Genomic DNA, 22,424 nt, shown 5'->3' on the forward strand with positions numbered 1-22,424 from the left:
GTTCACATGCTGATTTGGATTTATTTCTCTTATGCAGAAGGAAATGTACCAATTACAAGTGAAACTCGGCTAAAATCTACCGAAGAAGTACAAGGTATAAAGGTCAATGGGACTAAGATGGATAATAATGAAGGACACAAGAGCAGCAATGTGAGTAAAGGTCTCGCGGCTGGGTGCAACGATCACCCAGAAGTAGACAAAATCATGGCCAGTGGTGAGGTTTCAGAAGCCAGCACGTCAGTTTCCGTAGCGCCTCTAAGCTTTGTGGACCCTGGATTAACAGAAGCAGCTCCTAAAGGAAAAGGGTGTGAAGGGTTAAAAACTTGTTCTTCTTGGTTGTCATTATTACCAGGGAGCAGTGCCATCTGCAGAGTGGACAATGAGAAGGAAGAGGTGTGTAAGTTAAGCCTTGTCTGTGAAGCAGATGACAATCGTCACCAGATTCTTGACCACCATAATGAAAAACATGGTCCTGTACATGGCAGCCCCAAGCCCATGAGAAACATAGTTGCTGTAGAACCCTTAGGAAAAAATTCTGACGTTGCATGTTTCAAATCAAGTTTGTCCGATTCAGAAGCCAAAACAACATCCTTAGAAAAATGTAGTTTTGAAGGGGATGGCTTGCTAAACAGATCTGCTGTAAAGACAGAGAATTCCTGTTTTGATGGGCATGATCAAAGCAAGAACTTGGCTTCTGGAGAAGAAAATGAAGAACAGCTTTTGAACCCCAGGGGTGAAAGGGGGGAAGTCTGTCTTGTTAATGCCGGGCAACCAGAAGAGGATGCTAGTGGTTATTGTTCTGGAGGAAAAAAGACTGTCGTCTCCCCAAAAGAAAATATCCACAATAATGATTGCATTCAAGGCAGTATCCATACAGACAGCTCTAGTTCTTTAATGCCCAATTCTTCTAATGAAGCCATGGAAGTGATGTTTAAAAAAGATTTGAAAATCACTTTAGACATGAAAGGTAACTTAACAAACCCCAAGGACCATAGAGAAACTGTTACTAATATGAGCCATCCAGGCAGACGCTCTGAAGAAAGCAGTTTTTCCTCCTTGATGCTGATCGAAGAGCCAGAACAGACAACCCCTATCGAGTCTGGTGTGTTGAGTGAAAAGATTTACAGTAAAGACCCTAACTCCTTAGTCAGCACCCAGAGAAATCTGGAAGGTGATACCCAGTTAAATGAAGCATCATATAGTGACTTTATGATTGAAAAAAAATCCCATGTGAATTTAATGCCAGAGGACCAGATAAGTCCTATAAATGAGGAATCAAAACCCAAGAAAGATACTTCTCAGCTATCAGCATCCCTAGAAATTGATGGCCGACCTGAGGCAGAAAAAGCTGTACAGAACTCACAGGACAGTATTCCACATTTAGATGAACAGAGTGTTGCCTGTGAGATGAATGAATTTCCTTGTACTGATGAACTGGTTCTAAACAAAACAGAAAGTGAATGTGTTTTAAATCAAGTGTCCCTTAATTCTCAAGACTATGCGAAGTTGCCAACTGACAGAGAGATGCCTTCAGCAGTAAGCGAGAATTCCCAACAGAGCCATCACCCTCCATTAGAAGATGGAGCTGGTATGATTGCTGATACTGAAACCATCCCCATGAAGACAAAAATGAGAGACATCTCTCCACCAGGTGACAAAACCTGTGGTGCCTCTTCAAATAATCCCACCTTAAATATCAAACCAGGAAGTCTAGAAAGAAAAAATGAAGTGGCTGATTCTGGAACAGAAGATCTACATTCCAGACTTCTCTCAAGTAAGAAGGAAGCAGCAGTCTTACCTCCAGAGGTCTCTGTCATGGAATGTCACAGTGTTCAATCTCAGGATCTCTCTAGCTGCCATTGTGTAAGGAAAAGTGCACCAGAAGAGAGCACGTGTTCTGCATGCGCTGCTTATGAGTCTCGCAGAATCATCCTGGAAATTGAAAACTCTTTGACAACCAAGTATGAAAGTGCATTTCAGCACAGCAGTCACCATTCCCCAGGAAGAGAAGACTCTGTAGAAAGTAGCACCCATAAAGGGAGTCATACATTGGAGAAAAGTGAACTTAATGGAAGAGAAGCTAAAAGCAGCCTTCGAGGAGGTAAGATCAGAAACAAAAGGACAATAGGTGTGTTAAACAGTAAAGCTTCAAACAAAACCATTCACACCACCAGTCACATCCAACCCAGTGAGGAAGGGCTAGAATTAAAGGAACAGGATATACCCAAAGAGACTGTGTTTTGTAAATATAGCATCTCTGATCATGCCACACAAGAACTAAACCAATCTGTAAACATTCCAAATCCTGAAAAACTGTTAGAGCAATCTCCTACTGCTAAGTTCTCCAGTTTTAAAAACATGAACCAAGCAGTTAATACTCTTAATCAGAAGACATATGAAGTCTTTGACTGCCAGAGTAACCCAAATAGACCAGATGAGCATAGAAGTGAAGATAAGCCAGGTAAGAGGATACTAGGTAGTGACCAGAGAGAGACCATCACAGAGCCTAACACAGAGGTAAGCCACAACCAAAAAGATCTCCCATTCAGTTCATGCAATAACAATCCATTGTCTGGTGGTAGCCTGAAGAAAGGCTATTTGAAAGGAGGCTTTGAAAGGATTTCTAGTTGTGAAGAGTCCACAGATGGTGTGGTAAACATTGCCTACACAGACTGTAGTAATAAGCCTACAGAAGGCAGGCTGAACATAAAAGTATCTAGCATACTTGATGGTGGTACACGGCAAGGCGGACTGGCATTAATTGAAACCTCAAGGAGTACCCTGCCTCAGAGAGGAGACTTGAGTGCTGCATTTATAGGAAAGATTGACCAGGATTCAGATTTCCCAGATGCTACTTCCTCTGCACTGGAATCTCTTGAAATAAAAAAATCATGTGAAGAGAAAGTCTGCAGATCATTAAAAGATTGTGAAATGGAAGTGTGTCCAGACTCCTGTGCCAATGAGATAGAATCTGTTGCAGATCATGAACCAAATATAAGAATATTGGATAGTGTAAATGTGTCTTTAAATCACAGTCATCATGAACAGCAAGTTAAAGAAGCATCTCTAAGAGAAACACAAGGAATGATTGAAAGAGCAAGACTAGAAATACATTCTGAGTTTGAGAAGGAAAATACCTTTGGAATTTCCTCAAAAGAGTTGATGTCTACTAAACACCACGATGAGAACTCTGTTCCCCCAGACAGCCTGAAATCCATTGAAATAATGCCTTTGTATCTGTCTTCTCAAGAAAATTCAGAAGCTATTATTAAAAGTGGAGAAACTAACCTGAAAAATCTGTGTAAACCAAAAGATGGTGAAATGCTTTGTGAAAATGTAGAGGACTGCACAGTCCTGCCTGAGATGAAGGAAGGAGCACCAAGGGATGTGAGTGATACCAGTGAAGGAAATAGCCCTGACATCAGTGTGAAAATTTTACCTTTGATGATAGAAACAGAAACTAAGGTGAAAGGAGAAGAAGCCAAAGAACATCAGAGGGGACCACGGGATCACTTAACTGTTGGGGTGGAATCTGAGGAGATGGTGACCAGAGAAGATAGTCATGGTGATTTAATGAGTGAGATTTCTCAGAGGATGCGTGGTGATGCTGAAGAATATCAAAGCCACGGGGATTTGGACTACATGTTGCAGAAGGGAGAGGAATATATACATCAAAAAGAAGCCCATATGATATTGGAACAACGCACATCATCTAATAAGTTGTCAGATGAGGTGCAAAATAAGAACCAACCTAAGGACTGCAAACATGAGTACACCAGGATGAAAGAAATCAGCCCAGCAGGGCTGGCCAAGGGTAACATTACTGCACGGTTTCAGAAGTTGAAAGACCCAAAGGAGGAAAACTTGTGTCATCCATTAAAAAAGGACATTGAGCTGTGCATAGGTCCTTGCCTTCGTGGTGCCCCCCAGAAAGCACAAGACCCCGACTCTGCTAGATGTGAAATGCATGGTGCCTTTGGGAACACCTCACATCAGAGAGCAGTGCTTCCCTTAAAGAAGCAGCCTCATCGGACATGTAAGAAAGTTTCCTGTCAGGAGCAGATCAGCCTGGGTAGAAAAATAAGTAAAATCAGAAATTCTGCCTTTTTAAAGAGTTCCTCTGAAACCATCCCCACAAAAGCACACAGGTTTCTCAGTTCACCTGCTATGTCTGCACCCACACGACTGGAACCGGAAACAGTACCTACCCGGAGCTTAGTTAGCCACATACCAAAGCAGAAGGCTACTCCGTGCCATCTCTCAAGGAGCCTGAGTGTCAGGAAGCCCACCAAAGAATCAGCCTTACTCAACAAGCTATCCATCCTTGCCTCCAAACTGGCCCCTGCTGTGAAGACCCAGAAACTGAGGTATCGGCGGTGTTCCTCTGAACTTCCAGTGGCTAAAAGCTACAAGCGGCTCAGATATAAAAGGCTCCTGGATGGGTTTTCATACAGTACAATGCAGCTGAGTCCATATTTGACAGCTAGTGGATGGGATAAGAGGCCTAACAATAAACCCTTGACACTTTATCCGCTCGAAGCCATCAAAATGAGCTTCATAGATTTGAGCAACAAGATGCCGTTGCTGCTCTTTGGTTCTGAAATCTTCCCAGTGTCCTTTCATGTGAAATCAGGCTCCGAGTGCGTGACTGAGTCCCCAAGGACTTTTCCCGAGCACTGTGCTCCAGCAAGGCTTGCCTTAGGGGAGGCCACCCGGTGCCCTTCTCAACCTCCCAAGTGGACCTTTTCTTTCTTCTTGTCCCACGGTTGCCCTGGGATGGCCACATTCAGGGAAGACACTGGCCTCCATGGTCAGGCACATGCCCAGGCTCCGCCACAGCCTCCAGTTCCTCTCCAAGACTACGGAGGCACCGCCATAGTCCAGACAAGAGCAGGCTTCTCTGTCCTTGGACTTCACACACTCCTAGCACTTTGTTCCCCTGGATGTTACCGAATCTGGACAAAAAAACGGAACTTCTCCAGATACATGCCTACCATGCAGAGGCTCTTCATGACTCAGTTTACACAGGGCTTGAGAGGGTTAAGGTCTCCAGCCTCCATAGCAGACAAGATCTTCTGTTCTCTGCCCTATTCGGTGGGCCGAGTGCTCTCCGTTTGGAGCCAGCATGGGCCTTCTGCCTGCCCCTTGGAAATCTCTGCTCTTCATTCCACTCACAGCAAGCGACAGCCAACTCTGGGCACCACAAGCAGGTAAACTGTCCCCTGTTCTTTGCAAATGTCCCATGTTTGCTTCCTGCCACTGGGGAGAGGGGAGGGACTCTACTGGAAATGCAGGGCTATTTGGAGTCTGTGTCTGCATTCTGTTTATACCTTGCCAAGTCTCTGCTGAGAAAATGTGGCAGTAATTCTTAAGTACAGACCCCTCTAATTTCCTGCAGAATCTGGGTTTTCTGCAGAATCCTTTATTTTGTACCATTCTTTGTTCTGTCCATTCATTCTGCAAACCATCAAATCTTTTGAATCTCTTTCCACCTCTTGTCCCTACCTTGCAAAGAACAAACACCATTACAAGTTTCTAAGTAATGACAAATAATGGCTTGTAACTATAACTTGTTCACAAAGTATTATACAGCCAGCACCTAATTCAGAGTTTGTATGTAAAGGATACGAAGAAATACTTTTTTAATAAGTTAATTATGTAGGCATCACCAAATGTAGTTTGTGAACCTTTGCATTTCTTTCTGGAGCAGAGAGGCTTCAAAGATTGGCATTTACATACTATAGCTGTAGAATTTATAGAATTTTAAGTAAACTTGGAAGAGTTGTTGTGGTTTGACCACTAAGAAAATAATTTCACTGGTATCATTTTACTTTCTAATTGAAAATTAGAGAGAGAAAAGAATTTGGGTTGTATCACTAAAGATCTATTTTAGACATAATAGATAAATCCTGTTTATAGAAGCTTTAAGTATTTTTTATTTTGCCCTTATTATTACTATAGTTTAAAAATTCAACCACCAAAAAGCCTTAAAATTCCAAATAGTCTGGGAGCTTCATGTATGTGGACAGTCTCTTACGCAGAATCATCTGTCATTAGAAAGCTGCTGGTGCATATTGTAAACTTCACCCAGCACCTTAGCAGAAAACTGACTAAATAAAGGGGTTCAGAAAAGTACCCCAAACCCAAATGTGACTGATTGAAATGGAAAGATGAATCCCTATTACAGGCACTTGTCCCATAGTTAATAGAAAACTGTTTGCTTCTTATAATGCAGCCATAGAAATACATTAGAGTGAATCAAATAGTTTTAAATGATGGTGTACTACTTTTATTGTCTAGTTTGTTGGTATGCCCCTGTAATCTCATAATTGCTTTGCACTCTTTGTCTATGAAACACAGCTTTTAATCATGTCACCTTCTTTAAACTGTTCATTCCTGAGGTTACTGTAGAAGGAGGGGTTACTCATTCCACCTGGGGGTGGATGGGGGTGGCCCTTCAGTGCTTTTTTCTCTACCAGAGCTTTCCCGCCTGACGTGTCTGTTTCCTGGTTTTTCTGTCTCCCTTACTTCCTATATCTGGCATTTTATTTTATGCTTTTAATTTAATTTTACTTTAGTTTTTAAAATTGGATTAAATTTGTTATATTTATTTATTTTTTAATTCAAGTGGAAGGTGGAGGGGTGATGTTTGTAGGGACTTTTCTTTTTCATTGGCCTAAAAGTGCCTTCATATTATATGCTCTGGTGTGAGTCTAGGAGTTTTCTGTTTTTTTAAACACGCTTAGAAATGTTAAGCATGATAAATTGGGTAGCCCCGAAAAGCAAGACTTAAATTGATGAAGATTAATTTGTTTTTATAGCATTTTCTTATTTGAACCTTGTTTTCCAGCACTCTGTCATATAGGTTGAACAGGCATCTTTATCGCCCTTTTCATAGATGATGAGCCTGAGGCACATGGTGTTTTTTTTTGTTTTTTTTTTGTTTGTTTTGTTTGTTTGTTTTACTTTTTTATTGAACTTATTGAGGTGACATTGGTTAATAAAATTAGGTATGTGGCTTTTTTCTAACCAGATCACCTACCTGGTAAGTGTTTCAGCTGAGCTAACCTAGAACTGAGGCCTCCCCATTTCTGATTTGGTCAGATGTATCTATCTATCTATCTATCTATCTATCTGTCTGTCTGTCTGTCTGTCTATCTATCTATCATCTATCTATCTATCTATCTATCTATCATCTATTTACTTGGCTTTTCTTTCTTTTTATCTAATTCTTGCTCTTCAGGGAATCCTGAGTTGGTGCTAAACAGTCTAAAAGTATGAATTATCTGTGTTTTCTCTAGCCATTGAACAAATTTCTAGGAGGAAATAGATTGTATGGTCATTATACAAAAATGTCTTATTGATTGAAACTTGTTCTGTGTTCTAAATTCAGTAGAAACTGATACAGGTTTTACTTTAAGGGGCACAAAAAGCTCCCCAATATCCTGTATTAATGTATCTTGAAGTGATTATTAATATTGTTTCATCTATAAAAGAAAAAGGTTCACAATTAGGGACCAGCCATCCTATTTACAGCTTTCTTCTACATATTCATGTGTTGTTTTTTTTCCTTTTTTTAATCCTCACCTGAGGAGAAAGGAAGGGGGAGGGGAGAGAGAGAAAACATTGATGTGAGAAAGAAACATCAATCTGTACATGCCCCAACCCAGGATTAAACCTGCAACCCAGGTACGTGCCCTGGCTGGGAATCGAACTGGCAACTTTTCTGTGCCCAGGACGCCAATCAACCAACTGAGTCGCTCCAGCTGGGCTAAATAGCCATGCTTAATGTGGAACTTGGCTTTCAAGAAAGTAAGGTTTTCTCCATAATTTTGTATAAGGTTATAGAAATTGACATATTTTATTTTAATAGAGTTAATACAGAGCTGAATATAGTATAAGATTTTTATCTGTAAATTTTTTGTTGTTAATCTTCACCTGAAGATCTTCTTCTTCATTGATTTTTCAGAGAGAGTAGGAGGGAGGGGGAGAGAGAGAAACATTCATCAATGTGAGAGAGACACATCTATCTATTGGTTGCCTCCTGTCCACACCCCAGCTGGGGCCTGGGATCGAACCTGCAACCCAGGTTCGTGCCCTTGACTAGGAATCGAACCCACGACCCTTCGGTGCATAGGCAGACACTCTAACCTCTAAGCCATACCAGCCAGGGCTGTAAAAAATTTTTTTAATCTTCAATATACCTTTTCAACAACTTGATTAGAAGGTATAAGACTCAAAAATCATTCTTGTTCCCTTCCTTTCTCTTACCATCCTCCATTTATTTCTACCTTCTTTCTATTTAAGTTAGAAAATAATCTTCCTGTAAGCCTGCCTCCATTCCAATGATGGGCACATAAATGTAATTCTCCTAACTGGTAGATTGTCATTTTTCTAAGCGACTGACATTTTTCTTTTTCCTTTCTTTTTAATCCTCACCCAGGGATATTTTTCCCGTTGCTTTTCAGAGAGATTGGAAGGGAGAGAGAGAAGAAAAAAAACATCAATGTGAGAGACACACATCGATTGGTTGCCTCCCACATACTCCCTGACCGGGGCTGGGGATCAAGCCTGCAACTAAGGCATGTGCCCTTGGCCAGAATCAAACCAGGGACCCTTCAAGGAGTCCACAGGCTGGTGCTCTAACCACTGAGCCAAACCAGCTAGAGCGTGACTGACATTTCTTATCTTCCAGGGGCTGAGTGTGATGTGCTAAGCCTATAGTGACATCAGAACCTTTACTATGTTCCACTGCCCTAACCTATTGCTCTTGTACTTTTGCTTCACTTCAGCCACACCATGTTACCGTATGTGCCTCTTCCAGGCATGGAAGCTACTTCGAACACCAGCGGCAGTCAGATGAGGTAAGCCCCCAATTCCTCCTGGCACTGAAGGCTTGTAGAGTGGGGGGGGGTGCTAGCAGGTCTCGATGTGGATCAGGCATGGTGCGAACCTGAGCTCTTGTTCTTCTAAACCAGGTTCAAATGTGTTTTATTATGAGCAGCAACTGAGAATGTGTAATCAGTACCAAGTATGGGTGATGTCACAATCTCATAATGAGCTCGTTATACCGTAGGTTCCCCTCTCAAGCTATTTCATGGTCATTTAGCCAACTTCAGTGCCTGGATGGGATTGATCCCATCTGCCCACATTTCATTTGTTTAGTTCACTAAGTGTCTTTCCCTTCCAAAAAATCTGTTCCTTTTTACATTTTTCAGTATTCATTACTTTTCATTATTTCATCTCTTCATACCAGTGAAATGGATTGACCACATTCTTGTAAATTTTTACATATGCAGACATAGGCTGTTTCCAGAAGTGACGAGAGAACAGGTTGAAATGTCATTGCTGGTAAAAGGCTTCAACCCTAGTCTGGTGGTTAAGTTGAATGTGCTGAGATAGAAAGTGAATCTGTTCCTATTTTCTTCTGCTTTTATCTCTCTGCTAGGCTAGAGCCTCCGTTCCCTGCCTTGGTACCAAAGTCTTGCTTGGTAACAGACTCAGCTGTCAGCAAGCTCCTGCTTTCAGCCTCCGAGTTCGCAGTTCCTGGATTAGACGAACTGGAGGGTGTGACAGCAGCATGCCCCCGTCCACAGAGTAGCCCTCCAGAACAGAAAGCGGTGAGTGTGAAGTGCTGGTGGGGCCAGGTGACAGTGGCACTGGAGATGTCCGTCCATGACTCCAGATCACATGATAAGTACAGATGGGCACCTGACTATCTTTATTTACCACCTTTAGCTTTGGCTGAGTACTGGAGATTTCCAAGACAGGCTGTTTTCTCTTTGGCCACTAAAGGATACCCTGGATCTCTTAATCTACATTGTTTTGTGGATCCTTTTTTCTTGATGACAGAATTTAACAATGTTGAGAGGATTAGACCACAGAGTTGCTTCATTTATTCAAAGAGGATGAGTGGTGAATGATGGTGTTTTCAGTTTTGTAACCTCTGTCTGTAGAACGTACCGTTCTCTTTTAATAATAGAGAGTAGTTGCTGAAAACACTGGTGGCAGGAGTAGGAGGGGAAACTTTGTCATAAACTACTTATTAGAGTCATCTATAAACCAAGGAAGTGATAGGTGAAGAAAAGGGACTTTTATGTTTAAAATGTCTTACAACTTGACATTCTTTTTAACCCTTAAAAAGGCTGAGCCCGAGAAGAGGCCAAAGAAAGTCTCACAGATTCGCATCCGGAAAACCATTCCTAAGCCAGACCCTAATCTTACCCCCATGGGCCTCCCTCGCCCCAAAAGGTGAGCTCTTTCTCTAATACACATAGCTTCACTCTTTTGGAAAATTGTTTGGCATAAGATAATGACCTTTTAATGATCGTATACTCGAGGTATTATACTTCTAGGATTGATCCAAGAGTATTCATTGGCAATGTGGCCAGAAATTTATGTGCAGGGATTTTTTAATACATTCCTAATCATTTGTATTGGGCTCTCCATGCAAAGTCATGTGCTCTCCCTTTGAGTACATACTCTGTTTGTCCTTCAGTGGTGCTGGGAGGTAAACACTGTTGTCGCCCCCAGGTTTAGGTGAGGGTGCTGAGGTTCAGGGGTTAAGAAACCTGTTAGGCCATTGTGTATAATTTCTAAACCAGGAGATGGGCGGTAAGAGAGATAGAATGGGGAGGGGCAGTTAATTAAGGAGAAGAAAAAGATCGAAGAAAAAGCAGCTGTAAGTTAAGATAATAGATATAAATTCAGCTGTATCATTCCCAGTAAGTATAAATGAACTAAATTTCATAAAGTTAAAGTATGGCAGCCCGAAAAAGAAGATCCAGTACGCGTTGTTCACATGAGACACATCTAAATCATGCTACAGAAAGGTTGAAAGTAAATGAATGGAAAGGACAGAGTTAGGAAGCTAGTCTTACCTCTTGTAAGAGAGCATGATGAATTAATTTTGTTCTCTTTTCAGGTTAAAGAAAAAGGAGTTCAGTTTAGAAGAAATATATACCAACAAGAATTATAAGTCTCCTCCTGCAAACAGGTAGGTACATGTGAGTAGGAAATAACAGATGGGAAAGGCTTCTGAAACGATCAATGTAAATCTCCAATTCTTTAACCACAGGAAGGGTATGTTCAGTTTTTCCAAAATTGGGGCTTGGAAATTACTAGGATTAATATTTTTAGTTCCCAACACTTGAATTGGGGTCCTCCAGGACAAACATTTACTCTAAGACATTTGTATAAGACTATGTATTGTAGCATTGTTAACTAATAGGAAAGGATTGGAAACAATTTAAAATATCCATTAATAGGATTCTGATTAAATTATGATTCATCCCTGAGTAAAGACAAACACCAAAACAGAGAACACATGCCACGAGTCAGCAAGCTGCAGTCCAGATCCAGCCTGAGTTCAGCTTTCCTTTTCCCTTTTGACTTAATGGCCTGTGAACTAAAAATGATTTCTGTGTTTTTCTGTTTAAAAACAAAAAAGAATATGTAAGAGAAACCTCAGTGGCTCATTAATTTTAAAATGCTTACTATCTGGACCTTTACACGAAAAGGCTGACTTCTGGTAATAATATGCTTATTTATGCATGTCTTACATTGAATGACTTTTGGAAGGATACACAAAAAACTGGTGCTGGTGTTGTCTATTGGCGGTTGGTCTTATTTTTTTCTTTACCCTTTTGTCCAGTTTTAATGTTTTCACTACATGCTTATAGTACATATTCATGTATGTATTCTATATATAATATATATTATAATTTTATATAGATAATTTTTTATACAAAAAATGGATGCTGGGAGGGTTTCAAAATGGCAGCAGAGTAGGGGGATCTTGTCTGCAATCCCTCCCAGAATCAAACAGGAAATTATAGCTAAATTGGGGAACATTCACCTTGAAATACTAACTGGAGGCTATCTGAAGAGGAGACTTTTAACCAAGGGCAGCAAAAGCCACATCAAGATGGGTAGGAAGGGCAGAGTCACAAAAGGGGCCAGCCCTGCTCCCAAGACTGGCAGGCCACCGCTACGGAGGGATATCTCAGCTGGGGTGGTTCCCCCTGAGAGGTGAGAAGCCTAGTCCCCAGACTGGGCTCCCCAGCCCAGAATACCTGGAGCTGGAAACAGGAGCCCACACAGTATCCAGCTGTGAAAGGCTGCGGTTATTGTCTTGACAAGGAGAGGTGGAGCCGCTGGAGTCAAAGCCATCTGTTTAAAGGGCCAGCCTGCAGCCCTGGCCAGCATGGCTCAGTGGTTAGAGCATCGGCCTGCGCACCAGAAGGTTGAAGGTTCAATTCCCAGTCAAGGGCACGTACCTGGGTTGCAGGTTTGATCCCCGGCCCTGGTTGGGGTGCCTGCGGGAGGCAACCAGTTGTCTCTCTCATGATGTTTCTCTCCCCCCACCCCCACTCTCTATCTAAAAATCAATGAAAAAAATATCCTCATTCCTTGGGTGGGGATTAAGAAAAAAGACATGCCAATAAATCTTTAAAAAAAAAAAAAAGACCAACGTGCAAAACTTTTGTTCGCAGACATTTACTCAGGGTACAGGTGGAGGGAAGGCGGTGAGGACTGGAGGCGCCTAAGGAGAGTCTAGGGTGGCTGGCACTGGGGAGAGGCGTGGGGAGCACTGACCAGGAGCCCGGTGCTAGATCATCCTCCGATACCACATCAGCCATTTTTCTTGGGAGGAACAGTCCATCCACTCCAAGCGGCATCAGCCTGGGGAAAAGCAACTACCGCCACCCTCTGGCATTCTACTTGCCCAGCCCTCTGGAATCCTCACCCCGTACTGCATTGTAAGCCCCACTGAGGAGTCAGCAGCGTAGGCTGGGTCTTAGAAGACTGAGCAGTCTCGGGGTTGTCAGTGGCTTGCTTAGGGAAGGGGCCATTCCCCCCACTTCCCATGGAACCTCACGAGAGATCTGTTAGAAACATCCCACCACACCCCATTCTCTGGCAGACCCAATCTCTGGGCTTCATAGGCTCTACCCTCCTGGCTACTAGGGGCTTCACCCTGCTGAGGTCAGGGAAAAATCCAGGACCGACTCAGACTGTGGCTTGGGGGTGGGGAAACACATCCACCATCTTCCCTGAAGTCTGAGTGGCACTTCCCTCTCATGGGAAACCCCATAACCCCATCCTCCTGATTCTACCAGAGTCTCTTTCAGAGACTAAGCCTTTTCAGTGTCTAACCCTGGCAGCAGAGGGAGGCAGGCAGAGACAGATCTCGAGGAGCCTTGGGACATTTGCAGATTAAAACTACAATGAGGTATCACCTCACACCTGTCAGAATTCCTACCGTCAACAAATCAACAAAGGACAAGTGCTGTAAAGGATGTGGAGAAAGGGGACCCTAGTGCACTGCTGGTGGGGATGCAGACTGGTGCAACCACTGTGGAAAACAGTGTGAAGTTTCCTTAAAAAAATTGAAAATGGAGCTGCCTTTTGACCCAGTGATCCCACTTCTGGGACTATATCCTAAGAGTCCCGAATACCAATCAGAATATAGGCACCCCTATGTTTATAGCAACATTATTTACAATAGCTAAGATCTGGAAGCAGCCCAAGTGCCCGTCAGTAGATGAGTGGATAAAAAAGCTGCAGTGCATTTACACCATGGAATACTATGCACCTGTAAAAAATGAGGACCTCTTACCCTTTGTGACAACACGGATGGATCTGGAGATTATTATGCTAAGCAAACTAAGACAGAGAAAGACAAATATCACATGATCTCACTTATATGTGGAATCTAATGAACAAAATAGGTCCAGGGGCATGGGTGCATGAAGAGACTGACATCTCAGAGGGGAGGGAGGTGGGGGGATGGGAAGAGATTAACTAAAGGATATATATGCATACCCCTTAGAAACAGACAAGAGGGTGGTGAAGGCCTGGGGTGGGTGGGGGCTGGGTGAAGGGGAGCAAGTGGGAAAATGGGGGACATCTGTAATATTATCAACAATTTAAAGAAATGGGCAAAGGACTCAAATACACATTTTTCCAAAGAAGACATACAGATGGTCAACAGATCACGAAAAGGTGCTCCACATCACTAATCATCAGGGAAATCAAAACCACAATGTGATGTCATCTCAGAGTTTTTACAATATCTGTTATCAAAAAGACAAGATAACATATACTGGTAAGATATGGAGGAAAGAGAACCCCTTGTACATGGTTGGTGGGAATGTTAATTGGGACAGCCACTATGTAAAGTAGAATGGAGACCCCTCAAGAATTTAAAAATAGAGCCCGGCTGGGCATGGCTCAGCGGTTGAGCATAAACCTAGGATCCAGGCAATTGGGGTTCAGTTCCCAGTCAGGGCACATGCCCGGGTTGTGGGCTTGATCCCCGGTCAGGGGCATGCAGGAGGCAGCTGATCAGTGACTCATCATTGATGTTTCTCTCTCTCTCTCTCCCTCTCCTTTCCTCTCTCTGAAATCAATAAAGATATATTTAATAAAAAAAATTTAAAAATAGAAATACCATATGATCCAGCAATCCCACTTCTGGGTATTTATCCAGAGGAAATGAAATTATTATCTCAAAGAGATATTTGTACTCCCATGTTCATTGCAGCATTAATTACAATAGCCAAGGTATGGAAATAACATAGTTTCCATTATGTGGTCTGTATATACAGTGGAATATTCTTCAATCTAGAAAAAGGAAGTCCTGCCATTTGCAACAACATGGTTGAGCGTGGAGGGCATTATGCTTAGTGAAATGAGCCAGACATTAAAAGACAAATATTGCATGATATCGCTTATACGTGAAATCTTAAAAAAGAAGTCAAACCTGTAGAAACAGTAAAATGGTTGTCAGGGGATGGGGAGTGGGAGAAGTGTGGAGAGATAGAAAAGGGTATAAATTTTCAGTTGATTAGGGTCTGAGGATATAATGTATCACATGGTTACTGTAGTTGATAATATGGTTTTGTATAATTGAAACTTGATCAGAGAGTAAAACTTATGTTCTCCCAAAAACACACACAGAAAGTTAATATCTGAGGGGGTGGGTGTGGTAATTAACTCCAGTGTGGGAATCCTTTCATAATGTGTAGTTATATCAGATCATATTATATGCTTTAATATATTACAATTTTACTTGTCAAGAATACCTCAGTAAAGCTGGGGGGAAAACACACATGTAAATAAAAAAATTAGATACTGACCAGAGGAAACAGTTGAGTAAAGAGTTGATAGTGCAAGTAGCCCCTGTTGACTAGAAGTGTTGCTGCCTTTGTCGCTGTATTGGTGATTCTGTTCTGTGTTCCACCCTTAGGTGTTTAGAGACCATCTTTGAGGAACCTAAGGAACGAAATGGTATGCTAATCTCAATCAGCCAACAGAAGAGGAAGCGAGTTCTAGAATTTCAGGATTTTACAGTCCCACGAAAGAGGAGAGCTCGTGGAAAGGTCAAGGTGGCCGGCAGCTTCACCAGAGCCCAGAAGGCAGCACTGCAGAGTCGAGAGCTGGACGCCCTTTTGATACAGAAACTAATGGAACTGGAGACCTTCTTTGCTAAGGAAGAGGAACAGGAGCCATCATCTGGTTGTTGAGAAGCAATTTGGTTTGGGAGTCTCAATATTAGGTTTTCCAGGCCTCCTCGGAAGAGGTTGCCCAATTCTGCCCAATGCCCAAACCACTCAAAATGCAGGCCATGGATTTTTACTTGTTTCAAGGTGCAACCTTTTTAGAAACTGGTGAAGGAGGGTCCTCTGTTTCTACTGCTGAGTATAGAACCTCAGGAATGCTCCCTTTCTCCTGGAAGTGGTCCCGAATGACATCGGTCCTCCTCCCACACTCTGCCATCCACAGGAGGAAGACGGCATACCTTCAGTAACACTATGATTCCAAGGACTCACAGCATTTGCACGTCCATGTGAAAGTTCCACATTGTTTACGGTGGTGCTAGACCAAGATTATTTAGAGACATTGCCTAGAGAGGGTACCTGGCGTCCTGTCCTGCGTGGTCTCACCGGCTCATTTCAGTAGTTGAGGAAAGATGAGCCTGTGGTGTTTTCTAATCCTTTGAGTCTGCCTGCCCAGAACCTTGTGTGTGTGTGTGTGTGTATGTGTGTGTGTGTGTGTGTGTGTCTTTCCCCCATCATTCTTTTCTCCCTTCTGTGACTGTGGGTCACTAGTGCCAGAGGAGCCCATCCAGGCCCCGTTCGAAGTAAGTTGCACTTTTTAATGTTGTGGTGTTATTTTTATTTGTTTTATTTCCTTTTTTTTTTTTTAATTGCTGCATGTTTGGAGCCTTTAAATGTGATTTTAAAACAATTTTTTTAAGACATTGAGAAAGATAATACATGTCTTCAGAATAGATGGTAGACATTTGACCCAGTGCATGGTATGGGACAATGGAGAGACATTTTTCCATTCACATGTTTCAAGCAATCCCTTCCCCCTCTCCCTCTAGTGTAATTCATTAGAGGGAGCACTTTTTTCATCTGGGTTCTCATTCTTGCCCACTAAGTAGATATATTAATTTTAATGATGGAAGAGCAGGTTTCTCTCCCAGTCATTTAAAAAGTGTGAAGGCTGGGTGTGGTCTTTTATTGGGTTTTATCTGAAGTGTTGGTCTGTAACAGAGTTGGGTACAACAGCTTGGGCAGTGATAAAGTGACCCAAAGTGTTTGCAGCTGTCAGAGCAACCAGCTCTGAGAGTGGGGAGAGGCATTGCACCACGGTTCAAACTCTGATGGGTTCTTGTAGTGGGATCTCGGAATTCCACAGCCAGCCCTCTCTGAAGACACCTCATTGTACTCTGGGCTCCAGTGTCAAACCTACTGGAAATGCAGAATGCCAGAGTTTGCTGGTCTTCTTTTGTGCCCACAGGAGTCTGAGGGCAGAAGGATGCTGTGTGGGTTAGCAGGCCTAGCTAGAGGTTTCATTCCTTTCCCACTAACCTGTGTGCCTCTCCCTGCGTCCCCTGCCCTCCTTTTCCCATGTGTTTTTTTTCTTTTTTTTTCTTTCTCTCTTTCAAAACAAGAGTTCAGAGAATTAACATTCCGTGGCTGGTGAATGGGATACTAGACCCAGCCTCAGGACACTGGTCAACTCTTCCCATCCTCCTAGGAGCCACTGCTGGGAAGCATCGGCCAATGGGAACTGTCCAAGCTCCAGAGACACTTGCAAGTCAGTCTGTTAAAGGAGAGTGTGTGGTGCTGCCCTGGAATGTGTCTCCTAGGTTTTTTTGTTTCCCCATTTGTTAGTGGGTGGGCAGGTGGGGTGGGGTGGGGGGGTCTCTATGTGCCTTTCCTTTGCAGGTTGACAGTCTATGCCACACTGGAGCAGAAAAACTGGCATGAGCAGGAAAAAAACAAAGTGCCACGTCTGTCTTCTAGGCCCACTGCCTCAGACATAGCATTCAGTAAGTTACATACACACCTGGTAATCCACAGAGGCTTCTAAGGCCATGGCCAAATAGCATTAGAAGAGAGCCAAGCTTCCACACTGGCTCTGAGTGATGTGAACCAGATTCTGCCGTTCTACGTCCACTTTGCCTAGACTGTATAGACACGACCTGTTTCACCTCAATACCTCTCCCTTCCTGGGACAGGGTCTGTAGACACTAAATGCTTTTGTCTTCTTGCTTTAGGGAGCGGGGTAATACATCGTGCCCTTGTACAACGTTTTTAGGGAACTACTGCTGGACAAGTTTGCAAACCCCCAATGAGTCAACAGAGCCCTGTTTGCCAGCTCCATTGCCGGTGTAGACAAGTCAGCGATGTGGTAGCTACGTCATCCCACGGACTATAGTTGAGGTGGGCACAACTCAACTGTAATAGCACCAACATTACAGAGATATGACTTCAAATTTGCCCATTATAAGCCTGGCATTTTAAGGGCCAGGAGCAGTGATTTGGAACCTTGGCGTCTGGGAAGGGAGAACTGAAGGAAATGGAGACCTGGGCTCCTTCCTTGTTCTGGGAATGTGGGAGAGAAGCTGCTCTGAGGCAACCCTGTCTATTGAAATTCTCGGCATGCCCTCTGGCTGGGGCCTTTCCCTGCCTCAAAGTTAAGAATGGGTCCCCGTTGCAATCTTGAAATTGCTTACCTGAAGTTGCTAGACAGATTCTAGCCATGCTCAGCCACACCTGTCTTAACATCTGTTTTTGCCATTGGCCTAACCAGCTGCAGCGCTGTCTCTGGTCCTTGGAACCTGTGGTACCTGTCGATGGTAGGAGATGTTAGTCAGCTGCTGGCACACCACCTGCCCAGAGCTACAAGAGGTCTGGTTCTGGGTTGGGAGTTGGTACAATTTCGGAGTTTGGGGACTTAACTGCCAAAGTGGTGGGGAGTTATAGTTAACTATAACTTACTCAACTCTGGTTTAGTGCAGTATGGGAAAGAGAGGAGAAATCTCAGGTCCATCAGTTTTTCACTAAAACTTTGAACTATGGGTTTTCTCGTCTTTTAGTTTATAGCTGTATTTGCTTTCCCACCCACCTTCCCCCTCTCTCTTCTTTTGGCCTCCTTTCCAACTTCATTTCTTCATACCTCATCACCTTTTAAACCAGATTATGTCCACATTTTCTTACTGACCTTACTCTAAGAGCTACAGCTGAGAGAGGTACAGTGGAAAGATGTAGCGTTTGCCTTATTGGAGCCTGAAAAGCTCAGAAACTCATGCTGTGAATCCCAAAATTCTGTGCTCCTCCAAGAGCTGTGAAAATCATGACATTTTGTCACAATTTTACCTGAAAGAGCCCTTTGAGTGGGTGCCAGAGCCAATCTGAGGTAAATTCCAGATCCCATCCTCTGGGTGTGAACCCCCCCCGCCATGACTCATTCCCTGCCCACCAGGCCAAGAGCTGCACCAGATATGCAGAACTGGGGCAGCAGGTCCCAGGCTCTGGTGCAGCCTTATGGAACGCAGGGCCAGTTTTGTCTCCAGGCCGGGATTCCATCTCATAATACCATGTGCATCAACATCCACAAAAGACCAACTTTTAGGCAGTGGTCCTCTCCTCCCATTACCTGGAGGTGGGAGGGTATATGCAGTTGGTGCTTTTTGAAATTCCCTTGTTTCTGTAAGCTTTTCCCCTGGTATCATGGAAAGGACCTCTTACTCACCACATTGTGGGTGGCTGTATCCAAAGTCTAAATTGGCAGATAATGTGGAGCAACTTTCCCGAATTCATGTAAGGGAAGGGCTCCTTGACCACAACTGAACTTCTTATGTAAAAAGCTGGCTGGGGAAGAAGGCTCAATTTTACTAGAATCAAATTTGATATTCTCTAACCACAGATTGAGCAGCAAAGGCTATTTTGATTGTAAAGTGAGGGTCCCCATATAGGCCACCATCCAGCACAGCATACTCCCAGGTTTGATGCTTGTTCATTGTGCGTCTTCATGAGTCCCTCTCTGGTGCTGAATTGGGTTTGCATTCTTGGTGAGAGGCTTCAGCATCTCCCTGTGCTGGTCTGGGCCAGTAAATAGCTGCCTGAAGTGTTTATATATTATCACAGTCAATAGTTCAGTGAAATTTTGTACATTTTTTTTGGTAACATTGGCATACATGATGCCCCTGCAGTTCCTTTTCTGTTTGGTAGTTTGTGCCTCTAAATTCCCACTGTTATGTGTGTTAATTTATGAAAATAAAAAGATTTTGAAACCTTTCAAATAATTCTCAAGGCTGTTATTTTACTCTTATGTCTTGGTATTAATAAGTTAAAATTTTACCTGTAATGTCATGAGGCTGTTTAAAAATAGACATTGCAAAGTAATAATCAAAACAAGCATTATCCCTTCCAAAGTGGTCACCACGTCCTGAGGACTGTCCTGTATTCAGGACATGTATAGAACTCCACCTTTGGGTAGCCTTCTGAGCTTGCAATGGCGCTTCTTTCTCTTTTCTTTTTTGTGGGTTTTTTGTTGTTAATTCTCACCTGAGGATATTTTTTCCATTGGCTTTTAGAGAGCCTGGAAGAAAGAGAAACATCGATGTGAGAGACACATCGATTGGTTGCCTCCCGCACGCACCCCTACTTAGTGCAGGGATCAAACCTGCAACCCAGATTTGTGCCCTTGGCTGGGAATTGAAGCCACAACTCCGGTGCATGGGCCGATGCTCTAACCAGTGAGCAACACTGGCCAGGGCTTTTCAACTTAGTGGTGGCAGATCATCTCTTATGAGGGAATTTGGTATTTGGAAACAGCCAGATAAAACATATCCAATTAAGTTGGGTAAGATTGCTGAAGTATTTTAGGTGTGATTTTTAAAAAGCATGACTTATATTCTCTCATGGCTGGGAAATCTAAAAGCAGGTATAGCCCGGCTCAGCGGTTGGGCGTCGACCTAGGATCCAGGCGATCGGGGTTCAACTCCTGGTCAGGGCACATGCCCGGGTTGTGGGCTCAATCAGTGACTCTCTCATCATTGATGTTTCTATCTCTCTCCCTCTTCTTTCCTCTCTCTGAAATCAATAAAGATATATTTTTTAAAAATAATAATAAAAGCAGGTATAAGTTCAAGTCAAAATATGTTTTAAATATTAGCAAACTATTTGGAATAAGAGCCTGGCTTGCTAGGAGACTATTGGAAAAATATAAATATGGTGGATCACACTCATCTAGTTTTAAAAAGGTTTCACCTTTTAGCACAGATCCCAGGTGTACATGAGGTTAAGCTGTGAGTCTTCTGATTCTCACCTCTTTATTTAACCAATGGAAACTGGTGAAAGAATGACTCTGAAAACATGGTTCTCAACACTACATGACATGTTCCAGGAAGAAGCATGATTCCTGAGGTTCTCCCTCTGTCAAGAGGAAAAACAGCAGTTTCCCTTCTTGACCTTCTTCCAATTCTTGAACTTCTACAATAAAGAATTCTGTTTGTGCCCGGCCAGGCGTGGCTCAGCAGTTGAGCACTGACCTAGGATCCAGGAGATCACAGTTCGGTTTCCGGTCAGGGCACATGCCTGGGTTGCGGGCTCCATCTGCAGTCGGGGGTGTGCAAGAGGCAGCTGGTCAATGACCATCTCTCATCATTGATGTTTCTCTCTCTCTCTCTCTCTCCCTCTCCCTTCCTCTCTCTGAAATCAATAAAGATATATTTAAAAAAAAAAAAAAAAAGCTTTTACATGTAGTCTTTTACACTTGAGCATTCTGCCTTACAGTTGTGCTTGTGTTAGGTTTCACGATTATGCGAAGAGTACTCTCCTACACCTTTCCTTTGTTTAGAAGGTAGAAGCTAGTTATCAGGTAGTTTAACATCTTCCATCACAGAATCTTAGCATTGGTAAGTCCTCCTGAGAGTAAGAGGACTAGTCCAAACGGATTTAAAATTCACCTGGCCGAGCGTGGCTCAGTTGTTGAGCATCAACCTAGGATCCAGAAGATCAGGGTTTGATTTCCCGTCAGGGCACATGCCCAGATTTCGGGCTAGGCAGCTGATCAATGACTCATCATTGATGTTTCTACCTCTCTGTCCCTCTCCTTTCCTCTCTCTGAAATCAATAAAGATATATTTAAAAAAATAAAATTTTAAAAATAAAGTTCTCTCTGAACTCATGGGCATGGATAACAGTGTGGTGATTGCAGGGGGCATACAGGGGATAAATGGTCATGGAAAAAAAGTTTTAAAATGATGCTCTTAAAAAACAAGGTCTCTGGTGTCCTGCCCTCTTCCAGTATTGGAGACCTTGTTTCTGCAGTTCCTTCTGGGACTTCCCTTGAGAAGTGTTCTAGAAAATTCTTAATTCTTCAAGGAACTTCCAAGGGTCATAGGTGAGTCAAAACCTCTCTCAAAATTCGAGTGTCCTCCCTCCTCACTGACAGTTAATAACTTTGCTTTTGCATTTCACTGAGATAGAGTCTATTTCAATAGAACTTGCACACAGACCGGACCCTTTGCAGTTACTTGAACAGACTATTGTAAAATATAACTTTTTTAATATATTTTTTTTAATGGAGAAAAAGTTCCACTACGGCAAACGTGCCTAAGGCCCGCAAAGGCTATAATGCAGCTCCGCCGCCACCATTCACAGTTTGTAAAATCACAATGATTGCATGCTGGTTCTTAAATGTTAGGCTGATTCTGCCCCCTAGTGGCAGTAGGAAAATTTCAGAAGAAAGTAATACCCAGCAGCTGTTGGTCATTCTTGATGGTAAAAAGGTCAAACCCAGCAGGAAGACCTAACAATCTAGAATTCGTATAAACATTAAAGTATGTTAAATAAAAAGTGTCAGAACTAAAAGGAAAAGTACATAAGTGTATATTATACTTGAAGATATGAAGATCTCTCTCCCCACTGGACACGACGCGCGCTGGCCGGGTTTAGCGCAGCGGGAGAGGGAGCACCTTGCGCACCTACCCTGCCGGGCCTGAGAGCCGCCTGAAGCCCCAGGCTGGAGGGGCCGGGAGTCCCTGGCGTCGGGGAACTCAGTCGACTCCGCCCACACTCTCCCGCGTTTCTCATTGGTCCCGTAAGCTCGAGGGTTGC

At 43.1% G+C, this 22,424-nt stretch overlaps 1 protein-coding gene across 7 annotated transcripts in view; it reads left to right on the forward strand.

Moving 5' to 3' along the window:
• Positions 1 to 19,600, forward strand: part of PRR14L (proline rich 14 like) — a 42,318-nt gene extending 22,718 nt beyond the window's left edge. For 4 of the 7 annotated variants that reach the window (XM_081123645.1, XM_081123644.1, XM_081123647.1 and 1 more), the window contains 6 exons: positions 38 to 5,210; positions 8,793 to 8,864; positions 9,449 to 9,620; positions 10,145 to 10,251; positions 10,925 to 10,996; positions 15,254 to 19,594. In XM_081123645.1, the coding sequence (XP_080979771.1) occupies positions 38 to 5,210; positions 8,793 to 8,864; positions 9,449 to 9,620; positions 10,145 to 10,251; positions 10,925 to 10,996; positions 15,254 to 15,530 (5,873 nt within the window). In that variant the 3' untranslated portion in view covers positions 15,531 to 19,594. Of the gene's footprint in view, positions 1 to 37; positions 5,211 to 8,792; positions 8,865 to 9,448; positions 9,621 to 10,144; positions 10,252 to 10,924; positions 10,997 to 15,253 lie in introns of those variants that run through there. The other 3 variants (XR_013997852.1, XR_013997853.1, XM_081123648.1) reach the window with 3 other exon arrangements.
• Positions 19,601 to 22,424: the final 2,824 nt, after the last annotated feature.

This window comes from Miniopterus schreibersii (genome assembly GCF_964146895.1).
Source record: "Miniopterus schreibersii genome assembly, chromosome: 20".
Taxonomy (NCBI): Eukaryota; Metazoa; Chordata; class Mammalia; order Chiroptera; family Miniopteridae; genus Miniopterus; species Miniopterus schreibersii.